We start from the raw sequence: 18,660 nt of genomic DNA on the forward strand, positions 1-18,660 counted from the left end.
ACTAAGACCTCTCACGTAATATGACACATCGAGACATTTTTACATTCACAACCACTTTATTAGATTCACCTTGTTAGTAATGGGTTAGACCCCTTTTACTGACAAAACTGCCTTAATTCTTGGTGTGATAGATTCAACAAGATGGTGGAAACATTCCTCAGAGATTTAGCTTCGTATTGACATGACAGCATCACACAGCTGCTGCAGGTTTGTCGGCTGCATCCATGATGAGAATCTCCCGTTCCACCACATCCCAAAGCTGCTCTACTGAGATCTGGTGGCTGTGGAGGCCGTTGGAGTCCAGTGAACTCATCGTCATGTTCTAGAAAGCAGGTGGAGATGATCTGAGCTTTGTGACATGGTGCATTATCCTGCTGATGGTAGCCATCAGAAGACACTGTAGTCATAATTCAATACAGTTCAGCTTTATTTGTATTGCACCAATTCACAACAAAATCAACTCAAAGCACTTTACAGAAATAATCATTTTTAAAGCAGATTAATTTTAATTCAACAAATCCACATTAGTCCTGTTACAATAAATGTGTTCATACAAGTCTGTTCATAAGAAATAATTTCCAACCTCATGGAAACTTGGATGTCCGTCCATAGAGGGATGGACTTAGTCTACAATACTCAGGTGGGCTGAAACCATGCTAAGGGGACCCAAATGTGCCAAGAACACATCCTCCACACCATTACACCACCAACACCTGAACCGTTGATAGAAGGCAGGATCCATGTTTTCATGATGTTTCCACCAAATTCAGACCCTACCATCTGAATGTGGAGCTGAAATTGGGACTCATCAGACCTGGTGTGGACTTCTGCTGCTGTAGTCCATCTGCTTCAAGGTTGGATGTGTTGTGTGTTCAGAGATGCTGTTCTGCAGACTTTGGTTGGAACCAGTTCATATTTGACTTCCTGTTGCCTTCCTATCATCTCCAGCCAGTCTGCCCTTTCTCTTCTACGCTGCAGTCAGACATCAGTTTGAATGTGTCTGTAGTATGTTTCCACCGCCTTCAAGTTAGAAAAAAGAAGGAAATTCAGCTTAAAAAGAAATAACAGAATTAAGCTAATCACATCCTGAAATAGCCAGAATAGAGTAACAGAAATCATTTCTACAAAACATAGTAGATGGATGGATGGAGCCACTGGAAGTGACTTTATTTAGAAGAACAAGAAGCTGGAGCTGGGGAGTGAAGCTCTAGAGCCAAACTGGACCAAAGTCTGTTTCCTCTTAATTATGAAGGCACGCCCTGATCACCAGGACTGGAAGTTGATATGACAGAGTAATAAATTGTGAGGAAATAAATGTTTAGACTGTCACATAGAGGAGAGCTCATTTCGATTTAGGCTTCATCAAAAAAGAACCAGGATTAATCCTCGTCTTCCTCCTCCTGCAGGATCTTCACTCTGTACAGCAAGTCGCTGCCTTTGGACCTGGCCTGTCGGGTTTGGGATGTGTTCTGCAGGGACGGCGAGGAGTTCTTGTTCCGCACGGCGCTGGGTCTGCTGCGTCTCTACCAGGACGTCCTGACCTGCATGGACTTCATCCACATGGCTCAGTTCCTCACCCGCCTGCCCGACCTCATCCCAGCCGAGCAGCTCTTCCAGCACATCGCTGCTGTTCACATGAACAGCCGCAACAGGAAGTGGTCACAGGTGGGTTTTATCGTTTGTTTTAGCTGCTTTTCTCACATGCATCTATTAGAATTTATACATCCTGCTTCTTTCTAATGATTCAAATCTTTTTTTTCTCATCTTTCATTAATTAATCTTACATTCAGTAAACGCAACAACCACTTCCTGCCCTCTTCTTCCATCCTCTCAGGTCCTGCAGACATTGACGGAGCAGAAGAAATCCGGAGCAAGGCAGTCTGGTGCTGAAGCGCTGAGCTGAGATCAGAGGGAACCAAACCAGCCGAATCAAGCTGTAGCTGCTGTGATCCAGCTGCTCTGACCAGAACCAGCACCTTGAAGGAGGGTCTGTCTGTCACTGATGAGGCAGGGCTGTGGGAAAAAAGGAAAATGAGGCCTTATTTAACTCCCACTCCCCCACCCACCTCCTCTCAGCCCTAAAACCCAGCAGGGAACTGGAAACTGTAGCTGGGAAAAGGTGAAGAATGTAACACACACTCGCACACCCATGTCCGGACCAGGCTGACTCAGACCTCCACAGTTACTACGTCACCTTTTCCACTCAGCGCCTAATCCTCCGCTGTCAGCACTCCTTTCTTTTTACTTTAGGACACACAACTCTTCAGTCTTTAGACGAATAAACGTCAGGGAAATTCACGGTGATTATGACTTAAACCCACGGTTTCCTTTCTGTGGCAGCTGGAATATCAGTTTGTATCGGTCTTGTTTGCTCATCAGTTATCATTCCTCAATATCCTCTGAGGTTCATTTCTGTCAGATTTGTGTTCAGTCATTCCAGGAAGTCAAATCCTCTGAAGGACCATTTTTAAGGTTAAAATCCATGAAGATGGAAAATAAAAATATAAAGTGTTGCTGAAACAAAATGCACAATCCAGAAGTCGGTTCCCTGTGACGCCTGATCTGTCTGAGCTCAGTCGTGATGTTTAACATGATGTCTTTCTATTTAATATTTATGAAAACATAAACGAAACGTAACCAGGACTCGTTCCAGTTAAAATAAGACGTGTAACCAAGCTTTTCTCCATCCAACATGTGCAAACTTGTTTTTAAAAACGCCCAATAGAGTCGTAGGCGTTGCTGTATACGCCACGTTGACCTGATAGATGGGAAAATCTTTCCACTAGAGGTTGAATTTCCCAGTTTCATTTGAAGGAGCTGTTTTATCATGTTTTATTTTTGAGATTGTGACGAAAAAAGCAAACATTTTAAACCAGTGAAGTTCACATAAAACAGCCTAATTTACAGCCCTTGATTTTAATGTCTGTTTGTGGGTCATTTATGCATAATGCTGAAAAAAAGGCTTAAAATGTTTTTAATTCTGCAAACAGATGTAAACCCATAGATGTATAAAAAGACGCCACTTTAACTTAAAAGAAAACCTGCAGGTTTTCAGACAAACTCTGCAGTTTAAACCTGTTTATGGTGTTTTTTATGATCTCCTCAAAGCTGTGCAGTGGTTTTGATGCAAGCTGAAGCAATCGCGTGCTAATGCTAACGGTTATTACGCACTTTAATCCAAGTTTGTGTTGGACCAAATCAGCAGGTTTAAACCCGCAAACGACCACTAACGTCCTCGTTCCTGCAACACCATCATGCACCTGCTCATTTTTTTCTTTTTAATTTTCTGACCCACCTCTGTAACCACTAGAAAAATAGAACGAAATTCTGGCTGCAGGTTTCATGCATGTTGTTCGGTGTAAACTGTCACCCGTCAGGCTTTTGTGGCCCTGATGGTGTATTCACACTGTGGTAAAAGTGTCACTCACCCTGACCAGAGGTGGGCGGAGCCTGTATTTACATCTCTGTAGAAGAGAGACTTCACAAAGTCCTTCTTTATAATCATATTTTGCAAATGTTCCCATAAAGGGATTATTTTCTGTCTTCTAAAGCCCATTTTATCAGCTGAAGTTGATGAAAATGAATCAGAAGATGAACTGTGTGGAGCTGTCGTGTTTTTTGCTCGTGAAGCTGCTTCCTCGTGTGTTGTGAGGTGGAGTTTTTCTTTTCCTGTAACATTTGTGACATCTTTGATATTAAAATAGAGGTGAGAACGGCTCCATCTGACACAGCCGAGGTATGAAATGTGTTTTAGAAACACAACCTTCTCATGGTCGCCTCGGCTGCTTCATGGCTGCTAGTAGACGCACCCCCTCACCTTCCCCCGACTCCTCCACTGTGGTCGCGCACCGCAGGACTGCAATAAAGCTTTTTGCACAAACATGTCAGCCTTTGAGTTGAGCTGTGCCTCCCATCAGCACTTTGTCAGTCAGGTGTCACTTTTCTGTCTTTTTTATTTGTTTTTTCCCTTCCTAATGTTACTATGCTAAAGTTGCCCTGTAGGTGTTTTTCTGTTTGTACGTCCGCAGTAAAATAACATTTCTACAAAGATCTTATTGATGAATTGTTACATAATCGATAAAGCCTCAGTGTAATTGTCGGCTCTGTCAACACTACCTGCTCAGTCTTTAATCCACGCACTTAAAAACTAAAATTAAACTAAATTTAAATAATAAATAATATGTTGCTTAATCAGTTCTGTTTGCCGGATGTCTTGCTTTTATTTGGCATTGTCTTGACTTTAATTTCTTTTTCTTAAGAGACCCGTTTACTGTAGAGGACTGATAGTCATACGTGGGTCATCATGAAACTGTGTCTCACTTGAAATGTATATAAATGGTTTTATTATAATAAAAATATGTACATATTGAACCAGAAGCTGCTTTGTTGTCTTTTTTTCATGTGTAATTGTGTAAATGTTGCACAATGAGACTTATAAGCAGCTGTAAGAAGAGGACGGTGGTTGTGGTTATGCTAATTAACGTAATGCAACAAGTCTTCTTGCTCAAAGTGAGCTGCAAACATGAAATATGATCCACTGCCTTCAAAGGTAAACCACGTTAACCACTCTTCCCCCTCATTGTTTGTTTATCTCATTTCCGATAAATGTCTTCTAAAACCTTTCGAAGCTAAAAGACTTTGTAATACATTTGAATATAAAACCTAGCTTTTCCTTACTTGTACAGGGACATAAGTTCTCTAACTTGAACACGTTTTTAAAAACTTGTATCTCCGTGTGTGTAAGTGCATCAACAATTACAGGTAAAAGTTAAAAGTATGGATTCGTTCTGAAAAAAACGTTCAGGTTGACAAGAACCAAACTTTTGTCCTACATTTTAAAGGTTGTTCACTTTATGGATAAATAAAATGTTAAATAACTCTTGGCAGAATGAGTGAATAGTAGAGACACGATCTTCCATCTCGGGATGGAAACCTCTGAGTAACCGTAAACAGACTCATCTTTAGGGAGTCACGCTGGCCTTGGTCAGGAAGGTCGTAGCGGTACTTTTTACAACAGTACAGGTGATATAAAAAAAGAACACACACAATAAGTAATATATATAGTATCTGGTCTGACAGGGTGAGTATGTAAACATGTAAAGACAGTTTCCTTCTGTTCATTGTAAAGTCTGACAGCAGACTGCGGTATCTCCTTCATACAACGAGGATGCATCAGTCTCACTGAAGCTGCTCTCCAGAGCAGACAAGGAGTCCTGCAGGGGTGGGACTCATGGTCCAGCATGGAAGTCCATTCACTACGTCCAGAGAACAGCCCAGGACAGAGTTGGACTTCCTGATGATTTTGTCCAGCTTCTTTCTGTCTGATTCTGCTGCTCCAGCAGACCTCACCACTCAGGATGGCTGATGCCACCACAGAGAGAAGGTCCTCAGGAGACCCCCCTTCACTCCAAAAGACAGCTGACTCCTCAGAAGATAGACCTGCTCTGACCCTTCCTGTACAGTGCATCCATGTTGTGAGTCCAGTGTTTTGTTGAGGGGAACACCAGGTATTCGTTCAATGTCCGTTCCCATGTTCACTGGTGAGGGACAGCAAACCAGCGTCTCCAAAAATCCACCTTGCATCCCTGCATTTATCAGGAGGTGGTTTTGCTACCACAAAGTCCACAAAGTTCTGTGTCAGACCTCTACTACTTGGTCTCCTCAGTGATCGGTCATCTGAGACATGTTACGTTGTGGTAAACCCACCACTGCTGCCAAAGATAGTTTCAATTAATGGTTTGAGATGAAGGAATTACCATTGCATGATATCTGAACGTTGACCATCATCTGGAGTTGTTTTAAGGGAATTTGTGCAGTTTTTCTTTATACCATGTCCAGATGAAGAAAATAAGTTTTAGTGTTTTAGTGTGAATGTACGTGTTAAGACGAAATAGGCAGAAACTTTCCGGGAGCATCTCACCACGTGGCTCGAGTAGCTTCACCTGTAGCTTCTGGTACTGACACAGACCATTGTTTCTTATTCTGATAACTGCTGATATCCAAAGTGTACGTGGCTACAAATAAATTGGCTCAATGAATAAAGTTGCCTTGAATGTTAAATTATCGTACAATTTCCATATTAAATGAGACAATAAATTTTATACTTGCTACATATTTATTAAAGAAAACAGTTTGTTAGCATGACCTTTATGGGCTAAAAGTACCTTGTGGATTGCAGGCTAATTTGAAATTGAGTGAGTAGTAGTGAGATGTAAGTGGATGTCTTTTTTCTTTTTTTTTTGTCCTTTTTTAAAAATTAAACAAAGGAGCTCAAAGTTTCACAAGACATGTAGAAGTAGCTCATAAATCCTGGATCATAAATCGGAGCAATTTCTGAAGACCTGAACAAACTTCTCACATTTACACAGGCTGTTTGCAGATGAAGGAAATTCATGATCATTTATTGTCCTTAGGAGTATTTGATGAATAAAAATCCCTCCTATAGGAAGATCTGTAACACAGGCTAATAAAGGATTTGGGGTTACTGCTACATCTAATGGCCTCTCCCTGTTGGCTAACACTAATGTTCACAAGTCCCTTGAACAACAACAGTGCACATTGTCAGCGCTGTGAGTATAAACTTATCTTAATTTGCTAAAGATGATGTTTAGAAGCCAAAATAATTCTGGAAAGGCTGAATGTATACATGTCTGGAGAAGTTAATACACTGCAGTTCAGCACTAAAGTCTCCTATTGATTCAGCATGGTGGTGGTAATATCATGGTGTGGGCCAACTTTTTAAAATAATAATAAAAAAAATACAAAACTAGTACCTCTAATATTTTCTATTTTTAGCCTATTTTAGGTTTGTCCTTTATATTTGCTGACTTCAAAGTTTTTACAGAGGCAGTAGAAACAACACCTTTGGGCCAACCACAAGCACATTTCCTCTGGAGTCTACCCGAGTGGAAAGTTTCTTACTGGTGGGTTTAAACATCCACTCCCTTTGCAACCACAGCCACACTGCCTCTTTCACACCAGTGACACCTCTTTTATTTATTTTTTTTATCTTGATAAAACGTGACACAGTACCTCCGTCTGTTTAGAAGCCTCTTATCGTGATTTGAGGAGCAGCTGTGGTGAACCTCCAATATCATTGTCTCCAGGGGAATATCGAGTCACCATGAGGACCGCTCACATCCTTCTGCTCTGCATCCTGGGAGCTGCACTGTTGTCTGCAGTCAACTGCAACAGTAAGATTATTTTGGATTATGTAGTTTAGATGGAGGAGGCACCTTTAAACCAGTCTAACGATGATCAATGCTCTTTTACTCAGATGCAGTTAATCCTGATAATTGTTGCTTCGAGTTCTACCCGAGAAGATTGAACAAAAACCTCATCAAATCCTATGAACTGACTGATCACCGCTGCCCCAAGTCTGGAGTCATGTAAGCTCTTCAGACTGGGTTTACCTCAGTCTCATCTTGTCCAATTCAATGATTCAATAAGTCTAATAAGTACTACTAAGTATGACTTAATGCATCACAATTCATGAACATATTTCATTGTTTTGTAGTTGTATTTTTTTTTTTAAATAAAAATATAAAGTCTGATAATGAGTTGAATGTTTGACTTTGCGTCTCTGTCTCAGTTTTGTTACAAAGAAATTAGGTCGTCAGATCTGTGTGGATCCGACTCTGTCCTGGGCCGAGAACATCATGAGGTTCGTGGATGAGAGCTCCTTTTAAACGGGTGACCTGCTCATCCTGAAGACTTCTTCATCAGTAAAAATTAAATGAGAATGTTGTTTCCTTTCTTTTTAATTTTGCTTTAACATGTTTTTTTTATTATGCTCATTATCCAACAGTATAAACCTTGTTGCATAAAAGTTTGTAGTTTTAAATGTTTGATTTTTCTCATCTGAATTTCTGTAAATGTCAAAATATAATTAATTTTGAGATTTGATCTTGAATAAAAACAATGTCTATATTTGTTGTGGCTTAAGTTTTTTCTTTTATAAGGAAAATTACTTTTCTAAAAAAAAATAAATAATTAAAAAAACAGATTTGGAGAAATTATTAAAACATTTAATATAAAGATAAATTCTAATTTAAATGAACTTTTTAGTCATGACTTTCAATGAGGTGCAAAGGTTTTAAATCATCCCTCTTCTTTATGTTTTGCCAGGAAAACTGGAAAAAGTTACAGAAATGATTGAAAAATGAAAATGAATATGGGATAAATGGCAAAAACAGATGGTGTAATTTATTGTTTTATTAATCTTTTTTTTGTTCTCCGTCCAGATTATTACACTCTGCTTCAGTTGTGTGGAGTTTCCAGCTCTAGGAGGATTCCTCCCTCCATCAGAGGGATGAATCAGATTATTTGTATGTAACAAATTTATTATTATAATGCTGATTAGATGTAGATCAGGACATTATTTCACACATACAAAAAAAAAGAATCTTGTTGCCCCCTGGTGGTCACATGACTGCATTACACAACCATCTGAAATGCAGGGATTTCCTGCATCGGCCTACAGTGAATGGTAAAACAGTTGAATCTGGTGGAATCCAATAACAGTGTCAATAACTGTATATCTATTTTTCGTCTAAATGAAATTCTGACATTGGAGAAAACAGCATTTTAAACTATAACAACAAGGAGATTAAATATGCATTTTTAATGGGAGTCAGTGGAACATTTTTGGTCATGAAGGTCACCACAGGGAGTATCTGAAAATATATGAATGCATTAAACTCAGTTTGTTGTTAATATTTGACAGATGCAGTCACCACCAAAGCCTCATCCCTGTCAAATTAATTATACAGAAAATAATTCATGTTTCTTATGTGATTTTAAATGAATAATCAAGTAAACTGGCATTTAAAGGTTAAAATAGCTGAAAACTAATAAATGTATAAGTAGGTCTGAAGTTGTTCAAGGGATTTATAAAAGAAAAACAGAAGAAAATAAAGAGGTTTGAAGCAGAAGGTCATTTGTAACTTGAAGTCATACAGTTTCTGTTTTGTGGTGTGATCTTAATCCAGGTTGAAACACTTCATACAAACTACAAATGGGATTTAAAACCACTTTTTCAAGGATTTATGACAGCAAGCCTAAATGTTTTTGGTTTATAGCAAGTTGATAAAGACAGATGAATGTGGTTAAACACAGAGGTGTTGATAAGAGGTAGAACCTGGTAAAATAAAATAGTCACCTTTAAGTTTACAAGCTGAACTTAGAAGATGTCCTGGTAGTTTGTAGCTAAAAGGTCATTTTTACATCACTGCCTGATGCAGCTGGAGGTTTGATCAGATTAATCTATTTTTTAAAAATGTAGACATGTGATGGTTTATCCTGCAGCTCTCATACATGTCACACAGTTTGTCTTCTATTTAAATGAGCAGTAGTATCAATATTAAATTAATAATAATATATGTAAGGGATAATGCCCGGCTAGGTGTACGTTATCATAAATTAATTGATGATGCGGAGGCCTGAACCGTCCAACACGAAGCAGAAATCCATTAATTTATGATAATGGACACCTCGAAGGGCATTATCCCGCTTATACCATGGTCACTTACGAAAGAAATAAATATTAAATAAATTATTAAAGCATTAATGTTGTTTTTTACCATTAAAATCATATGTTTTTCACAAGAAGCGGCTAAGTGGACTATTTTGTTGTGACGCGTTGCCATGGTAACCGGCTCTGACACAGAACCTGCAGCTCCGTCGACGCAGATGTGACACAAACATTTCAGAGGGCGGCTGCAGCTCTTACAGCTTGTGTGTGTCCAGAGGATGATGCAACATTTTGTTTCAAACAGTCAAAGTCCACAGATCGTTTCCTACATCGTTCAATAAGCCTGCAGGCTGCTTTCACAGCGACGCCACGTCACAGACGTGATCTGCCATGTCTCCAGCGGCGACTCTTAACCGGCTCTAACACAGAACCTGCAGCTCGGTCGTCCGAAGCTGTTGTATTAGACCTGATCAGTGGAGGGAAGTCAGATGATTGCTTAACATTATGTTAAGTGACACAAAGAATCATTTTAGAGAGTGGGTGCAGCTCTTACAGCTTGTGTGTTTCCAGAGAATGATGCTGCATTTTGTTTCAAACGGTTAAAGTCCACAGATCGTTTCCTCAATCGTTTTTAATTGCAATAAATACTATCCACCATTTAATCTGATCATTAAATGTGTATCAAGCAAGTAAGTCTATCCTAAATCGTTTTTATAATGTTATCCACCATTCACTCTGTATCAAGTAAGTAAGTAAGGTAATGAAGAGAGAAACACAGGCGACAACCTGTTTAAAATTAAATACAACATTGCCGTTGATCGTGACATTTCATAAAGATACTGGCATGTCCATAGTGGTGTTTGAAGGACGGAGATTTAACGTTTGTGGACCCTGACCACTGCTGGCTGGGACATTACAGGACGACAAAATGTTGCTCCGTTCTCGTCTCGCTAGAACTGTCAGAGTCCTATAAGCCTGCAAGCTGCTTTCACAGGAATGCATGTCACAGACATGATCTGGTGTGTCTGCAGCCCGGTGTCTGAGTTTCTGTTGCCACGGTTACCAACCACCTTTTAGTCAGCGCAATAATTTACAACAATAAGTCTATTTGACCGGAACTTCTTTCATAGGTGTCCATTATCACTTTTTGATGGACACCTTCCAGCCAATCAGAATCGAGTATTCAGCCAGACCATGGTGGAAAGCACTTTAAAAATTTGTGTTGGACCAAACCAGCACGTTTAAACCCGCAAACGACCACTAACATCTTCATTTCTGCAACACCATCACACGCCTGCTCTTTTCCCCTCAGTCATATTTTGCAAATGTTCCCATAAAGGGATTATTTTCTGTCTTTTAAAGCCCATTTTATCAGCTGAAGTTGATGAAAATGAATCTGAAGATGAGCTGCGTGGAGCTGTCGTGTTTTTTGTTTGTGAAGCTTCTTCCTCGTGTGTTGTGCTGCTGACTGTGTGAGGTGGAGATTTTCTTCATCCATGGCTTGTGAGCACGTTTCTTGTCTTTATGGGACATTTATGATGTTTATTATTTCTTTAGGGGGATAAATCGGACAGCTTTCAACAACATAGCCGTCCTACAGGCGGCTGATATTGGCTGCTGCGGTGCTCATTGCTGGATGAGCTCCAGCTGATTACTACGCCTGCTGACCGTCTTCCTGATTGCTGCTGCTTTGCTTTCCGTTGATTGTTTTATTTCTGGCCTGTCTCGCTGTTGCTCCCAATGGATGCCTGGGCCATTTAGCCTTTTGTTTTGATGCAGATGTAACCGGACGGAACGAATGTAACCGGAAGGAGCGGGCGACACACTTCCGGTTGGCGAACTGCGTGCACACCGGCTTCGTGATTGATGGCTGTTATAAAAGACAGCTAGGAAGCCACAATAGTAGGTTCGTGTGCGTAGTCGCCTGCATCCATTTGCGTCGTGCACCCCTTGCTTGGTAGGTAAACGATTTAAGGTTGTTGTAGTCTGTGTACGGAACAGCATGCTGAATTGCCTTCTCCCCTGCCGGTGTAGGTACCATTTTAAGGTCCAGGAGATTCATCGTCTTGGGCGTGTGTTTTATTGTGTTTGATTATTGGGAATAATGGTTCCTTTTCTTGTGTTTTAAAAAGACGTGCGTACCAGGAGGGTTTGGGGTCGTTCTCTGCCTCCTGTCTTTTGATGAAAAGATAACCGTGTGTGTGGCAAGCTTTGTGTAGCACCTAGAGTTTTTATTAATAATTTGGTTTTGTTTGTTTTATAGGTGCCAACCTCCTTGCCACTGCCGTTTTGTTCCGGGTGTTTTTATTATTTTTTTTCTAGAACTACTTTTATTGATTATTTATTTCTTCTTTTATTTCCTTTTTATACTAATACTTGTCCATTGTTGTGTTCCCCTCAGGATACTGATTTTAGCTGTTACCAGTGGTTGGTGTGGAGGTCTCACAGTGGCGACAGCAGACAGGATTGGGTGTGGAGTGGGGTGGCCCATCACTGCATCGTCTGTGATGGTTTTGCTTTTATTATTTATGTATAGCGGAATATAGGTTGCTGTGGTTTTCTTGAATTTAATTGGTTTTATTGCATGTTGTTTTTAACGATGCGGATTGGGCCCGCTTAGTATTCACACTCCACTTTGACCTTTTCTTTCTGGTTATAGCTGTCGCCAGTGGGGTGGCCCCTCCCTCCTGCTGTGGATTAGGGTTGTATTTTATTTTGTATTTTTTTGTAATAAACATTGTGATCTTGAGGGGATAAGTTGCCTCCGCTCATCCTTTACTAAACAGGATTCCGTATTGGTAGGATGTGGGCGCTTAATTAAGGTAATCGCCTAGGAAAGAACCATTGCTTTTCTGGGTTGCTGGACCTTAGCGCACGGTCACACAGAGTTCCCTGTTAAAGGACTATAGCTGCTGTGTGTTTGGGGCCACAAAGATCTCTTGTGGAAAAGGGCGTCTCACTACCTGCTGCCATTCTTCTAGTGGATTGAGGGTTGGTACGATTTGGTAGTGACCCACAGAAAGGGCCTGGTCTTTACAGACGGTTTTTATTTTCTTTTTTTTTTTTTTAGATATTTTAAATGAAGGCAGTGTGATTTAGTTGGTGTGCTGCTTTATTTTACTGTTCTAACATAATTTTATTTCGTTCTTTTAGTGGCCTGAGAGCTGGGGATGGTGGTGCCTCCTCTGTGTTGGTCTCCTTCCTGGTGGGACTTCCTCCCTCCTCCTCTGAATGCTGCTCTGTGTGCCTGTGTGGTGTGATTATAGTGTTGTGTGGTAGTGTGTGTGCTTTGCTTGGGGTGGCTTTTCCTTGGATTCCTGCACCTCGTTTCAGCCCACCTTTCCCTGGTAAGCCTCAGCTCTATTTTTATTTGTTTTTAACAGTTTGTTTTGTTTAAATAAAAATTGTGTTAATTTTACTGGATGCTTGTCTCTCACCTCATTAGTGTAACAAACCTGATTGCCTTGTTGGAATAAATATTAATAATCTCTGGGTGACAGTCCCAGAGTGGCGTTGTCAGACATTTTTAGTTTAACTGAAGTTCACTAGTCCCCCAGTCTTGCCACACCTTGAATGTTGAAGAATTATTGTAAGATTTTTTTTATATTAAATGAGACAATAAATTTTACACTTGCTAAATATTTATTAAAGAAAACAGTTTGTTAGCATGACCTTTATGGGCTAAAAGTATATGAACCTTGTGGATTGCAGGTTAATTTTAAAATGAGTGACATGTTCTCCATCACATCACAATCAGATGTGAGTGGATGTCTTTTTTTTTTTTCTCCTTTTTAAAAAATTAAACAAGGGAGCTCAAAGTTTCACAAGACATGTAGAAGTAGCTCATAAATCCTAGATCATAAATCAGGGCAATTTCTGAAGACCTGAGCAAACTTCTCACATTTACACAGGCTGATGAAGGAAATTTATGATCATTTATTGTCCTTAGGAGTATTTGATGAATAAAAATCCCTCCTATAGGAAGGTCTGTAACACAAGGCTACTAAAGGATTTGGGGTTACTGCTACATCTAATGGCCTCTCCCTGTTGGCTAACACTAAAGTTCACGAGTCCCTTGAACAACAACAGTGCACATTGGCAGCGCCAATAATTAATAATAAATAATAAACAATGTGTTGCTTAATTAGTTCTGTTTGCCGGATGTCTTGCTTTTATTTGGCATTGTCTTGACTTTAATTTCTTTTCCTTAAGAGACCCGTTTACTGTAGAGGACTGATAGTCATACGTGGGTCATCATGAAACTGTGTCTCACTTGAAATGTATATAAATGGTTTCATTATAATAAAAATATGTACATATTGAACCAGAAGCTGCCTTGTTGTCTTTTTTTTCATGTGTAATCGTGTAAATGTTGCACAATGAGACTTATAAGCAGCTGTAAGAAGAGGACGGTGGTTGTGGTTATGCTAATTAACGTAATGCAACAAGTCTTCTTGCTCAAAGTGAGCTGCAAACATGAAATATGATCCACTGCCTTCAAAGGTAAACCGCGTTAACCACTCATCCCCCTCATTGTTTGTTTATCTCATTTCCGATAAATGTCTTAAACTTTTCGAAGCTAAAAGACTTTGTAATACATTTGAATATTAAACCTAGCTTTTTCCTTACTTGTACAGGGACATAAGTTCTCTAACTTGAACACATGTTTTTAAAAACTTGTATCTCCATGTGTGTAAGTGCATCAACAATTACAGGAAAAAGTTAAAAGTATGGATTCATTCTGAAAATACCGTTCAGTTTGACAAGAACAAAACTTTTGTCCTACATTTTAAAGGTTCAGTTTATGGATAAATAAAATGTTAAAGAACTCTTGGCAGAATGAGTGAATAGTAGAGACACGATCTTCCATCTCGGGATGGAAACCTCTGAGTAACCGTAAACAGACTCATCTTTAGGGAGTCACGCTGGCCTTGGTCAGGAAGGTCGTAGCGGTACTTTTTACAACAGTACAGGTGATATAAAAAAAGAACACACACAATAAGTAATATATATAGTATCTGGTCTGACAGGGTGAGTATGTAAACATGTAAAGACAGTTTCCTTGTGTTCATTGTAAAGTCTGACAGCAGACTGCGGTATCTCCTTCATACAGCGAGGATGCATCAGACTCACTGAAGCTGCTCTCCAGAGCAGACAGGGAGTCCTGCAGGAGTGGGACTCATGGTCCAGCATGGAGGTCCATTCACTACGTCCAGAGAACAGCCCAGGACAGAGCTGGACTTCCTGATGATTTTGTCCAGCTTCTTCCTGTCTGATGCTGCTGCTCCAGCAGACCTCACCACTCAGAATGACTGATGCCACCAAAGAGAGAAGGTCCTCAGGAGACCCCCCTTCACTCCAAAAGACCGCTGACTCCTCAGAAGATAGACCTGCTCTGACCCTTCCTGTACAGTGCATCCATGTTGTGAGTCCAGTCCAGTGTTTTGTTGAGGGGAACACCAGGTATTCTTTCAATGTCCGTTCCCATGTTCACTGGTGAGGGACAGCAGACCAGCGTCTCCAAAAATCCACCTTGGTTTTCCCTGCATTTATCAGGAGGTGGTTTTGCTCACATCAGTCCACAAAGTTCTGTGTCAGACCTCTACTACATGGTCTCCTCAGTGATCGGTCATCTGAGACATGTTACGTTGAGGTAAACCCACCACTGCTGCCAAAGATAGTTTCAATTAATGGTTTGAGATGAAGGAATTACCATTGCATGATATCTGAACGTTTACCATCATCTGGAGTTGTTTTAAGGGAATTTGTGTAGTTTTTGTTTAAAACATGTCCAGATGAAGAAAATGAGACTTCAAGTGATGTTCATCTACCTACAGAGTTGACTGACCAATCAGAGGTTAGGAGGTACCAAACAAAATGTTTTCAACCTGATGGTGGTGCTTGAAATTGTTTTAGTGTGAATGTACGTGTTAAGACGAAATGGGCAGAAACTTCCGGGGAGCGTCTCACCACGTGGCTCGAGTAGCTTCACCTGTTGGACTTCTGGTACTGACATAGACCATTGTTTCTTATTCTGATAACTGCTGATATCCAAAGTGTACGTGGCTACAAATAAATTGTCTCAATCAATAAAGTTGCCTTGAATGTTGAATTAAAGTAAGATTTCCATATTAAATGAGACAATAAATTTTACACTTGCTACATGTTTATTAAAGAAAACAGTTTATTAGCATGACCTTTATGGGCTAAAAGTATATGAACCTCGTGGATTGCAAGTTCATTTTAAAATGAGTGAGTAGTAGTGAGATGTGAGTGGATGTCTTTTTTTTTTTTTTTTTTTTTTTGTCCTTTTTAAAAAATTAAACAAAGGAGCTCCAAAAGTTTCACAAGACATGTAGAAGTAGCTCATGAACCTAGATCATAAAGACCTGAGCAAACTTCTCACATTTACACAGGCTGTTTGAAGATGAAGGAAATTCATGATCATTTATTATCTTTAGGAGTATTTGATGAATAAAAATCCCTCCTATAGGAAGATCTGTAACACAGGCTAATAAAGGATTTGGGGTTACTGCTACATCTAATGGCCTCTCCCTGTTGGCTAACACTAATGTTCACGAGTCCCTTGAACAACAACAGTGCACATTGGCAGCGCTGTGAGTATAAAAATTTATCTTTATTTGCTAAAGATGATGTTTAGAAGCCAAAATAACTCTGGAAAGACTGAATGTATACATGTCTGGAGAAGTTAATACACTGCAGTTCAGCACAACAGTCTCCTATTGGTTCAGCATGGTGGTGGTAATATCATGGTGTGGGCCAACTTTTTTATATAATAATAAAAACATACAAAACTAGTACCTCTAATATTTTCTATTTTTAGCCTATTTTAGGTCTGTCCTTTATGTTTGCTGACTGTGACTGAATGTTTTTACAGAGGCAGTAGAAACAACACCTTTGGGCCAACCACAAGCGTATTTCCTCTGGAGTCTACCCGAGTGGAAAGTTTCTTACTGGTGGGTTTAAACATCCACTCCCTTTGCAACCACAGCCACACTGCCTCTTTCACACCAGTGACACCTCTTTCTTTTTTTTTTTTTTTTTTATCTTGATAAACGTGACACAGTACCTCCGTCTGTTTAGAAGCCTCTTATCGCGATTTGAGGAGCAGCTGTGGTGAACCTCCAATATCATTGTCTCCAGGGGAATATCGAGTCACCATGAGGACCGCTCACATCCTTCTGCTCTGCATCCTGGGAGTTGCACTGTTGTCTGCAATCAACTGCAAAGGTAAGATTATTTTGGATTATGTAGTTTAGATGGAGGAGGCACCTTTTAAACCAGCCTAACGATGATCAATGCTCTTTTATTCAGATGAAATTGTTCCTAAAGAGTGTTGCTTCACATTCTACCCGAGAAGATTGAACAAAACCCTCATCAAATCCTATCGCATGACTGATCACCACTGCCCCAAGTCTGGAGTCATGTAAGCTCTTCAGACTGGGTTTACCGCAGTCTCAGCATGTCCAATTAAATGATTCAATACGTCTAATAAGTACTACTAAGTATGACTTAATGCATCATAATTCATGAACATATTTCATTGTTTTGTAGCTGTGTTTTATTTTAAATTAAAATATAAAGTCTGATAATAAGTTTAATGTTTGACTTTGTGTCTCTGTCTCAGTTTTGTTACAAAGAAATTAGGTCGTCAGATCTGTGTGGATCCGACTCTGTCCTGGGCCGAGAACATCATGAGGTTCGTGGATGAGAGCTCCTTTTAAACGGGTGACCTGCTCATCACGAAGACTTCTTCATCAGTAAAAATTAAATCAGAATGTTGTTTCCTTTCTTTTTAATTTTTCTTTAACATGTTTTTTTTTATTATGCTCATTATCCAACAGTATAAACCTTGTTGCAATAAAGTTTGTAGTTTTAAATGTTTGATTTTTCTCACCTGAAATTCTGTAAATGACAAAATATAATTAATTTTGAGGTTTGAGCTTGAATAAAAACGATGTCTATATTTGTTGTGGCATAAGTTTTTTCCTTTTTCTTTTATGAGGAAAATTACTTTTCTAATAAAAAAGATGTGGAGCTAATTATAAAGACATGTAATAAAAAGACAAATTCTAATTTAAATGAACTTTTTAGTCATGACTTTCAATGAGGTGCAAAAGTTTTAATCCATCCCTCTTCTTTATATTTTCCCAGGAAAACTGGAAAAAGTTACAGAAATGATTGGAAAATGAAAATGAATATGGGATAAATGGCAAGAAAAACAGATGGTGTAATTTATTGTTTTTCATCTTTTTTTGTTTTCTGTCCAGATTATTACACTCTGCTTCAGTTGTGTGGAGTTCCCAGCTCTAGGATTCCTCCCTCCATCAGAGGGAGGAATCAGATTATTTGTATGTAACAAATAAATTAATATAATGGTGATTAGATGTAGATCAGGACATTATTTCACACATACAAAAAAAAAAGAATCTTGTTGCCCCCTGGTGGTCACATGACTGCATTACACAACCATCTGAAATGCAGGGATTTCCTGCATCGGCCTACAGTGAATGAAAAAACATTGAATCTGGTAGAATCCAATAAAAGTGTCAATAACTGTATATCTATTTTTCTTCCAAATGAAATCCTGACATTAGAGAAAACAGCATTTTAAACTGCATTTTTAATGGGAGTCAGTGGAACATTTTTGGCCATGAAGGTCACTACAGGGAGTTTCTGAAATTATATGAATGCATTAAAACCAGTTTGTTGTTAATATTTAACAGATGCAATTACCACCAAAGCCTCATCCCTGTCAAATTAATTATATAGAAAATAATTCATGTTCCTTATGTGTTTTTTAAATTAATAATCAAGTAAACTGGCATTTAAATGTTAAAATGGCTTAGAAACCAATAAATATATAGGTCTAAAGTTGTTCAAGAGATCTATAAAAGAAAAACAGAAGAAAATAAAGAGGTTTGAAGCAGAAGGTCGTTTGTAACTTGAAGTCATGCAGTTTCTGTATTGTGGTGTGATCTTAATCCAGGTTGAAACACTTCATACAATCTACAAATGGGATTTAAAACCACTTTTTCAAGGATTTATGACAGAAAGCCTAAAAGTTTTTGGTTTATAGCAAGTTGATGAAGGCAGATGAATGTGGTTAAAGCCCGAAGCCCGACTTCCCTTAATTTTTATTGGCTTTTAGCAGTTTTAAGTCTGTT

General features: G+C 39.2%; 2 protein-coding genes across 11 annotated transcripts in view; both read left to right on the forward strand.

Annotated features, from left to right (window-relative positions):
- tbc1d14 (TBC1 domain family, member 14) overlaps nt 1–4,377 on the forward strand; it is a 51,248-nt gene extending 46,871 nt beyond the window's left edge. The window contains 3 exon segments of the mRNA XM_041984837.1: nt 1,407–1,665; nt 1,835–1,849; nt 1,851–4,377. Coding sequence (XP_041840771.1) covers nt 1,407–1,665; nt 1,835–1,849; nt 1,851–1,898 — 322 coding nt within the window. The 3' untranslated portion in view covers nt 1,899–4,377.
- Nucleotides 4,378–6,551: 2,174 nt separating this feature from the next.
- LOC121639570 (C-C motif chemokine 13-like) lies at nt 6,552–17,444 on the forward strand. 10 transcript variants are annotated; one of them, XM_041984894.1, is made up of 6 exons: nt 11,117–11,253; nt 12,361–12,463; nt 12,626–12,819; nt 16,577–16,723; nt 16,808–16,919; nt 17,121–17,444. In XM_041984894.1, the coding sequence occupies exons 4-6, from the start codon at nt 16,654–16,656 to the stop codon at nt 17,215–17,217; spliced, it is 279 nt and encodes a 92-aa protein (XP_041840828.1). In that variant the 5' UTR covers nt 11,117–11,253; nt 12,361–12,463; nt 12,626–12,819; nt 16,577–16,653; the 3' UTR covers nt 17,218–17,444. The 10 variants fall into 10 exon arrangements, with proteins under 10 accessions (XP_041840831.1, XP_041840826.1, XP_041840825.1 ...); XM_041984900.1 differs by lacking the exons at nt 11,117–11,253; nt 12,361–12,463 and adding an exon at nt 16,371–16,449 and having other exon boundaries at nt 12,629–12,819; nt 16,560–16,723; XM_041984896.1 differs by lacking the exons at nt 11,117–11,253; nt 12,361–12,463 and adding an exon at nt 16,371–16,449 and having other exon boundaries at nt 12,803–12,819.
- The last annotated feature ends 1,216 nt before the right edge of the window (nt 17,445–18,660 follow it).

Source organism: Melanotaenia boesemani, chromosome 5, assembly GCF_017639745.1.
Source record: "Melanotaenia boesemani isolate fMelBoe1 chromosome 5, fMelBoe1.pri, whole genome shotgun sequence".
Taxonomy (NCBI): Eukaryota; Metazoa; Chordata; class Actinopteri; order Atheriniformes; family Melanotaeniidae; genus Melanotaenia; species Melanotaenia boesemani.